This window comes from Mus caroli, unplaced genomic scaffold (assembly GCF_978045245.1).
Source record: "Mus caroli unplaced genomic scaffold, Mus_caroli_1 scaffold_14, whole genome shotgun sequence".
NCBI classification, from domain to species: Eukaryota; Metazoa; Chordata; class Mammalia; order Rodentia; family Muridae; genus Mus; species Mus caroli.
The window spans coordinates 109,304,317-109,313,117 of NW_028227269.1; the positions used below are offsets into that span (position 1 = coordinate 109,304,317).

General features: G+C 56.3%; 1 protein-coding gene across 1 annotated transcript; it reads left to right on the top strand.

Moving 5' to 3' along the window:
- Window positions 1-515: 515 nt before the first annotated feature.
- On the top strand, window positions 516-5,725 carry Amn (amnion associated transmembrane protein). The gene is made up of 12 exons (XM_021179526.2): window positions 516-568; window positions 1,100-1,218; window positions 1,301-1,345; window positions 3,602-3,689; window positions 3,818-4,035; window positions 4,172-4,309; window positions 4,415-4,523; window positions 4,610-4,692; window positions 4,798-4,945; window positions 5,035-5,212; window positions 5,296-5,389; window positions 5,482-5,725. Exons 1-12 carry the CDS (start codon window positions 526-528, stop codon window positions 5,593-5,595), a joined length of 1,377 nt encoding a protein of 458 aa, XP_021035185.1. The 5' UTR covers window positions 516-525; the 3' UTR covers window positions 5,596-5,725.
- The last annotated feature ends 3,076 nt before the right edge of the window (window positions 5,726-8,801 follow it).

Sequence of the window (8,801 nt, forward strand, 5' to 3'; positions counted from 1 at the left end):
ACCACCATTTGGTGACTGACCCACCCATCATTTCTCTCACTGGTGTTTCTCCATTCATCACGCACCCTGCCTGTCACCTCTAACCTGCCTTCACGGCCAGCCTACCCAGGCAGGTCACTCTCTGCCGTAGCTCTCTTAGTTCTCTTCCAGGACCTCCACGCGCCTTTGACATCCCTTCCGGTCTGTTCTGCAACCCACACAATCCCTGCAGACCACACACCCAGGCTAAGACTTCAGGCCTGGAGAAGATGGGTAAAGATGGCTGAGCTCCAGGGTTCTTGGCCACCTCCACACCGTGTCACCGGGAAAGTCAGGACGACACCCTCTTATTGGGTACCCAGGGTGCTGGGTCCTAAAGGGCAGATGCTAAAGCCGCTGAGAAGATTCCTCCAAGGGCCCTCAGGAGACAGCTGGGCGGTCCCAAGGTAAATGTGTAACATCTGGGCACCCCCTGCCCCTCAGCCCCGCCCGGTCACGTGGGGCCCTCGGATCGAAGTCCACATCTGTGAGAGCCTCGGCGGAGAGATGGGTGCTCTGGGCCAGGTCCTGCTGTGGCTGCAGCTCTGTGGTAGGCCCCGTGTCCCCTTGGGTCTGGACCTTGATTGAGGCTGAGGTTTCTCTAGGCTGGAAGGGTCGCGATCGCAGGAGAGGTTGGGATATGGAGGTGGCGTTGGCGGCCTGCCTCAATTTCCCGGTTCTCTGGCGTGGGCTGGTGAGCTTCCCAAAGCCCAGGAAGTGGAGAAACCGCAGCCTATTCCCCGTGGACCTCCGAGCCCCTGGCGCCTCCTCTGTGCACAATCGGGACAGGGTCGCCAGCTCCGGGCTCTGGGACCGCTCTCTGCCCCAGTGAGCTTCCCGCCAGAGCTATTTCCTGAGGGCCAATTCCTCTCCGAACCCCCCGGGCAGTCAGAGTGCTGTGAATAGAGACGACGTTCCGAGGGAGGGGAAGGGCATGTTTGCGCGGGTTCTGCAGCTCGGCTAAGAGTGCGCCTGAGAACGACGCGGTGGGGCCTGACTGCCTTGCGCTATGTGCACCTCTGCCGCGCCTCTCTGGAAAGTCGCCTTCCCGGAGGGCGACACTCAGCCTTCCTTTCTTTAGCAATGACTCGGGCCGCCTACAAACTTTGGGTCCCCAATACCTCCTTCGATACTGCCTCCAACTGGAACCAGAACCGGACCCCGTGCGCGGGAGATGCGGTTCAGTTCCCGGCGGACAAGGTACCTTGGTGGAAGTTTGAGGGGATGGACTGGAGGTGGGGAGGTCGGTCAGCCTCACGCCTAACGCCACCTCTTGCTGCAGATGGTGTCGGTCCTGGTACGAGACAGTCACGCCATCTCGGATATGGTAAGGCTGTGGCCTCAGCGGGCATGGCTGGCCCTGGGTCATGCGCCGCCATGGAGCCTCTGGGTAGAAACAGTCTCTGGGAAGGGACATCAGAGAGTACGTGGGGTCTCCCAGTCCAGCTCCACTGTCCCCTCCCCCACAGTGTCTCAGTGCAGGGTGGGCTCTGGGAAGCGTGCCTGCCCTTCCTTCCCTGTCCTGGAGGCCATGTTAACAAGCTACCTGCAAAGCCAATGGCCCAGCTAGCCCGGAGGGTGAGGAGCAAGAGGTTAAACAGCCCCTGCCTCCCCTCCTGCACATGCTAAGGCTAAAGGCCTTAATATGTGCTAAATAAAGGCTGATGGTCCCAAGACCCTAGTTCAGACCATGTGGTTGGAGCTAAGAATGAAAACTCTCTCTCTCTCTCTCTCTCTCTCTCTCTCTCTCTCTCTCTCTCTCTCTCTCTCTCTCTCTCTCTCTCTCTCTCTCTCCCTCCTCCCCCCCCTCTTCCTTTTCTTTTGGTTTTTCTAGACTGAGTTTCTCTGTGTAGCTCTGGCTGTCCTGGAACTCACTCCGTAGACCAGGCTGGCCTCTAACTCAGAAATCCGCCTGCCTCTGCCTCCCAAGTGCTGGGATTAAAGGCGTGCGCCACCACGCCTGGCTCTTCCTTTTGTTAATTTCCTAACGGGTTGACATGGGAGTTCCACATTCTGTTCCAATTCTCCAAAAAAAGACTAGCATCCTCCAAGCAATTTGTGCACGCAGAACCACTAGAGGCCAGGAGGGGGCGCCAGATCACAGCCGGTTGTGAGCCACCATGTGGACCCGGAGCCTGCATTCTTTATAAGAGCAGTCTTGAACCTTAACCAGTGGGCCATGGCTCCAGCCATTTATTGTCTGTTCACATCTTGTTTCCTCTCTGTTCTTCCTCTTGGAAGCTGGGATAGTCTCTGTCTTTGATATCAAGCACACCTACATGTGTGGATTTGGTTCTGCTTGCTGGCGCTCCCGCTGAAGTCTGCTTTCCCAAGCTCAGGTCTGGAAAGCTCTCCCCATTGTTTCATGTCTCTGCCTCAGCCTCCCTCAGACAGGAATTTGTTACTTGGATGTCCACCCTTCCCCTGGACTTCTCTGCCGTCTTCTGTGGAGCCTGGGCATGGACACCTGTCACTGAACACCCACAGCTGGACCAGGCCTGGTGTGTTTATCTACTAGTGCTTGGTCCCCAGTGGGGTAACTTTCTACAATCTCGTCTTATTTCCTCTTCCGTTCTGTTCGTTTATTGTGATGCTAGGGACAGAGCCCAGAGTCTCACAGATGCTAGGTAGGTAGCTGTTCCATCCCCGAGCTCTACCCCAGCCCTGTTCTTTATAAGAATACATTCCAGTCACATGGTGTGTTTGTGTGTGTGTGTGTGTGTGTGTGTGTGTGTGTGTGACCTCCCATCCTGAGGTGCCACTGTGCTTACAATATTATCATGTCTGTTCCCACCTGTGGGTGGAGTCCCTTGGCGTGGGTGTAGCTGGCCTGTGTCATCTTCTCTGTCTAGGGTGAGCCTTTGGACAGGTCTGAAACTCTAACAAGGCCAAGTGGGGACAAGAGCCTGGGCTGTGGGTGATGCCTGGTAACCTGATGGTCCTGTGAGGAGCAGCTCCCATGGCCCCATCTCCCTAAGCTCTGGGAGCAAGATGGAGGGATAAGGTCTTGAGGCTTGGGGAACCAGGAAATAGTGTCAGGGATCAGACTCTCCCTTCCGCACAGCACAGTCCTAGCACAGAACTGGATTTGAACAGTGAGATGATCCCGTAGTGGAGCAACGCAACTAGCTAAAATTACTCTTAGATGTCCTTCCTTCTCCTGTGTCCCTCTCTCTGAAACTGAAGCCTGGCTTCTAAGACCCGGGAGACCTTGTCTTATACCTTTCTCCAAGTGATGGGTGCTGGCAATGTCACCTCCCGCTCCAAGTGCTCCATGGGTTCCCAGGCTCTCAGCTGTGCCCTGCTCCTTAGCGTCAGATGTGATCCTCCAAGCCTCCTCTACAGCTCAGTTGGGGGTCCTTTAGCCCTGGCTCATGTGCCGGGTGTGCCTTCTCTTTTCTTTCCCTGGTGAGACCTAGCTGGGTTTCCTGCTAGCCTCAGCCACGTTTAAGGTTCCCGGGCCCTGACTTCACCTAGCTCCCCACCAAGGTCGCAGCTTGGGTTCTCCCTTGTGCCCTGGAGGTGTTAGTTGATCGCAGTTCGTGCCCGGACCATGCGCCACCTCAGCCTGCGCTTTTTGCAGCTCCTGCCTCTGGATGGGGAGTTGGTCCTGGCCTCGGGAGCTGCCTTCAGCGCTGCAGGAGGCGACTCGGATCCAGCTTGTAACCCTGGTGAGAAAGATGGGCGTGGCTCGGAACCCGGCTCTCGGGGCGTGGTTAGAGGGGCGGGGCTTATAGAGGGCGGGGCGCGGGAGCACTAGGCGGAGCCGGTCTCAGTGGGTTGGTGCACCGTGACACAGGCGCCCCGTTGCTCTTCCGCAATCCCGATCGCTTCTCCTGGCTTGACCCGCACCTCTGGAGCTCCGGGACTCAGGCGCCCGGGCTCTTCTCCGTGGACGCCGAGCGCGTGCCCTGCAGCTACGACGACGTCCTCTTCCCGCGCGATGGATCTTTCCGCGTGGCGCTTGGCCCAGGCCCCAGCCCGGTGCAAGTCCGCAGCGTCTCGGCCGTGGGCCAGGTGAGCAGGCGCGGGAGGGCTGGGGTCCCATCCCCTGTGCGCATCCCCGCGGGGCACCCTGCAGCTGCGCGCGTGGGCCCGCGCACTCAGACTCTCTCCTCGCTCGCCTGGCCGCTGGTGATGCCACCACCCGCAGACGTTCTCGCGCGACGAGGACCTGACTGCTTTCCTGGCGACCCGCGAGGGCCGCCTGCGCTTCCACGGGTCGGGCGCGCTGAGAGTGGGCTCCGAAGCTTGCACCGACGCGTCGGGCTGCGTCTGCGGCAACGCCGAGGTGAGTGAGTCTTGACCGGGCACAGCGCGAGGGGCGGCCCCGGCCACGCTGAGGCGCGTGGCTGCCGCTGCGCTTTCCTGCGTTCACCTCCGTGCCCCCACCCAGATGCTGCCGTGGATCTGCGCGTCTCTGCTGCAGCCCCTGGGCGGCCGCTGCCCCCAGGCCGCCTGCCAGGACCCCCTACTGCCTCAAGGACAGTGCTGCGACCTCTGCGGTGAGCGTCCCCCTCCCACCGCCCTGGAACGCGCTTCCGGTGGGCTTTGCTGGGGTCCGTGACGTTAACCTGTCCTCCTGTCCCAGGAGCTATCGTGTCGTTGACCCACGACCCCACATTTGACCTGGAGCGGTACCGAGCGCGGCTGCTGGACCTCTTCCTGAAGCAGGTAAGGAAGCCACACGCCGGGGGCCGGCTGCTGGCAGCTGAGCCCCGACTCTACCGTCCCCCTTGGTCGGATGGCAGAGTCCGGACCGACCCCCTCCCTCCGCAGCCCCAGTACCAGGGCCTGCAGGTGGCTGTGTCCAAGGTGCTGCGCGACGCCCACACCGAGATCCAGGTGGTGCTAGTGGAGACCGGGCACGCGACCGGCGCGGCGGGGCAGCTGGGCCACGCGCTCCTCCAGGACGCGGTGGCACAAGGTAAGGCCGCACCCTCCGCCCCTCCGCGCCCTCCCTCCCCTCACTGACCCCGGGGTTCCCGGGCCCCCGCTGAGTCCGTCTCCTTGCAGGCAGCGTGCTCGGTATCCTGTCGGCGACCCTGCGACAGTCCGGCAAGCCTACGACGGCAGACTCAGAGCTGAATCAGAGCTCGTCCAGTGCCGGGCTGGCGGGCGGCGTGGCGGCCTTGGTGCTGCTGGCTCTGCTGGGGACCGTGCTCCTTCTGCTGCACCGCAGCGGGAGGCTCAGGTATGCTGGCCCCTCCTGAAGGCAGGCTCCCAGGGAGGCCAGCCGGGCTGCCCCAGGGGTTCACCCGCGCCCACTTCCTGCAGGTGGAGAAGGCATGAAGACGCTGAGCCCGCATCGGCTGGGCTGCCGCTGGGTTTCCGAAATCCGATTTTCGATGTGATTGTCTTCAAGCAGCAGGTGAGACTGTGGGAAGAAGCTTTGGGGGCGGGGGGTGTCTCCCGGGGACTGGTACTTGGGATCGTGAGCCCTCTGACCTTGTGACTCCGCAGCCCTCGGTCGAGCTACCTGACTCAGCTCAGAAGGTGGACATCTTGGACATTGATACCAAGTTCGGCTGCTTCGTTAACCCACTCTTTGCTGGGGAGGCAGAGGCAGAGGCCTGACCTGCTGGAAGGGTACTAGGCTTCTAACCTGTGGACTGTTCACCCCCTCGGAGACCGTGACTTCTCTCCTGGTGGCAAGGACAGGCCTACCTTGCCCAATAAAGAGTTGCTTGTTTGTTTTTTAACTTGATAGCCTGGTGGATGGTCCTACTTGTAACCTTGCTTTACTTGAGCGATGGAGATCTGAACTCTGGTCCTCAGACCCACGCCGCAAGTGCTGTTACCATTCGGGCGCAGTGTTTTGTTTTGAGGTGAGCGTCTCACCATGTTCTCTAGGAAGGCATTAAACTTTTGGGCTCAGATATCTCTGTGTCTCGGCCTCCAGGATTAGCTGGGGCTTTACGTATGACTCCCTGACTCAGCAGCTTCAAATGGCCGTTGATGCTGGGGTGGACCTGTCCCAGTTGTTGACCTGGTTAGGTTTGGTGACCTGTAAGCAGTGTCAGCTCACTGCCAGGTCCAGTCTCGCTGGAATAGAGCCCCGCCTCCTGTCAGAACATTCCAGTTGGCATCTGTTATCTCTGGGTATAGGGGCTAGGCGCAGGGACAGGAACTTGACCCCTCCGTGTGTCCAGCTTTAGCTTACCGAGTGTTCAGAAACAGCAGCTCCAGTTCTTAGTAATGTTGTGGGGGGAAAGATGGATCAGTGTTAGGCGTGGTGGTGCATACCTATAATTCCACTGCTAGAGATGGAGGCAGGGGGATCAGGAGTTTGAGGACAGCCTAGCCTACACTGCAAGCCTCTCAATAACTTGCCTTGCAGGTGGGAGGAGCAGTTTGAGTTCCAGACTCCACATACAAACCCCAGGCATGGAGAACCAGTGTGTATCTCAGCCCGGGGGCGGGAGGCTGCCTCTGTGAGCTGCAGAGGAAGGTCTTCTGCCCCACATGCCTGCATGCACACGTGCACCTGTGTATTCCTGAACACACATACATGCATGCACACACCCCTCAAAAAAAGGACAAAAGGAAATTAGATTGGCAACTCGACTCGTGCAAGGATTTATGATGGATTCTAGTCTAGAGGTAGAAAGGAAAAAAAACCTTAAAAACCACAGAGGCTGGAGAGATGGCTCACAGGTTGAGGGTACCTGTGAGTGCTGCCCTGGCAGAGGCTCAGGCTTTGGTTCCCAGCACCTACATGGCAGCTCACAGTCAAGTATAACTACATTTCCAGGGGATCTGGGTTCCTCGGGCACAGCACACCAGGAGTGCACACACGTACATGCAGGCAAAACACTCAACACATAAAAACCAGTCTTTAAAAAAGAGAGAGAGAGAGAGCTAGAGAGTTGGCTCAGCAGTTAAAAGCACTTCCAGAGGCCCAGCAACCACATGGTGGCTCACAACCCTCTGTAATGAGACCTGGCGCCCTCTTCTGGTGTGTCTGAAGACAGCTACACTGTACTCACATATAAATCAATCAATCTTTGCCAGGCAGTGCTGGCGCATGCCTTTAATACCAGCACTTGGGAGGCAGAGGCAGGTGAATTTCTGAATTTGAGGCCAGCCTGGTCTATAGAGTGAGTTCCAGGACAGCCAGGGCTACACAGAGAAACCCTGTTGGGGGAGGGGGGGAAGAAAAGGAAAAAAAAAAAGAAAGAAAAGGAAAGAAAAGAAAACTTGGGCTGGAGAGATGGCTCAGTGGTTAAGAGCACTGACTGCTCTTCCAGCGGTCCTGAGTTCAATTCCCAGCATCCACATGGTGGCTCACAACCATCTGTAATGGGATCTGATGCCCTCTTCTGGTGTGTGTCTGAAGACAGCTACAGTGTACCCATATACATAAAATAATTCTTTTTAAAAAATGAAAACTACAGCCTCACAAATCCGTAGTATACTTTTAGAATACATCTTTTCTCTCTAGAATCATGGTGACTTTCATGACACCTGTAGTCCCAGCACTGGGGAGGCAGAGGCAGGCTGATCTCTGAGTTTGAGGAAGCCTGGTCTACATAGAGAGTTCCAGAACACCCAGGACTACACGGAGAAACCCTGTCTCAAAAAACAAAAGAGAATTTAGTTTCATCAAATTTGGCTTGATGATGTAAATGCTGCAAAACAAATTGCACCCTGGGTAGGGAAGGCAGATTTCTCCGCTCCTGAAACGCTGGAGACGCAGGGCTTAAGCGACTATGGTTTATCTACTCTGAAACCTAGGAACGTGTGTGTGTGTGTGTGTGTGTGTCTGTGTGTGTTTAAATTGTATTTAATGTATTTAATGAGTGTTCTGCTGTATGTATACCTACACGCCAAAAGAGGACATCAGATTGCCTTAAGGATGCTTGTGAGCCACCATGTGGCTGCTGGGAATTGAACTCAGGACCTCTGGAACAGCAGTCAGTGCTCTTAATCACTGATCCTTCTTTCCAGCCCTTTTGTGTGTGTGTGTGTGTGTGTTTTTTTTTAAGATGGTCATTTCTACTTCACTCTGTCACACAGAGCAGACTTCTGTTAAGTTACTTATTGAAGTGGAAAACTTAAGCGTTCTCTGAAAAGTCACTTGTCTTGGATGGTGTTTTGTTGGGGCAAACACAGGAAGAAACGTTTCATTGAAGCAGACACAGGTGAAAGGCTGTCCTGCTAAAGCAGGCACGTGAAAGGACACGTGCTGAAGCATTCCTCACTAATGACATGCATGTATTGATAGATTCATGTAAATTGCGTAGTTGGGCTCAATAGAGAAAAAAAAAAAAAACCCAAAACTTCTGGTGCTGTGCTGCAGTTTCCTGCTGCTTCCTCAGACTTGGGCTGAGACTGGCAGAGTGATGTCAGCTGAGACTGGCAGAGTGATGTCAGCTGCTGTCCACCTGTGGAGGACACGTGATGTTTGGAAGGAATAGGAAAGGGACTTAAGGGGCAGTGACAGAGGCTGAGCTAGGCTTGCATAGCTAAACACTTGTGAGTACTTTTTCTGGTGTTCCCGTTGGCCCCGGTCCCTCCTGCTGACTTGTGCCAAGGCCTGGCTGTCCCTGCTAGGCTGTGCGACCGCTGCTGATTTGTCTTTGCTATCCAGACTCTACCGAATTGAACTGCTGGTCTGCTGAGGACACAGATGGGATTCGCACCAGAGAATCATTTCTAAACAGGGCCACGTCCCCTGTATCCATCCTTCCTTCCTTCCTTCCTTGACTTATTTATTTTATCTATGTGCACACACTGATACTACTTCAGACACACCAGAAGAGGGCATCAGATCCCATTAC

Bases quoted from the DNA above. Each gene is read 5' to 3' on its own strand.
- Amn (XM_021179526.2), top strand. From the start codon at position 526: ATGGGTGCTCTGGGCCAGGTCCTGCTGTGGCTGCAGCTCTGTG. The intron at 1,346-3,601 runs GTAAGGCTGTGG...CGCTTTTTGCAG, and splicing joins GTCACGCCATCTCGGATATG to CTCCTGCCTCTGGATGGGGA. The intron at 4,693-4,797 runs GTAAGGAAGCCA...CTCCCTCCGCAG, and splicing joins TGGACCTCTTCCTGAAGCAG to CCCCAGTACCAGGGCCTGCA.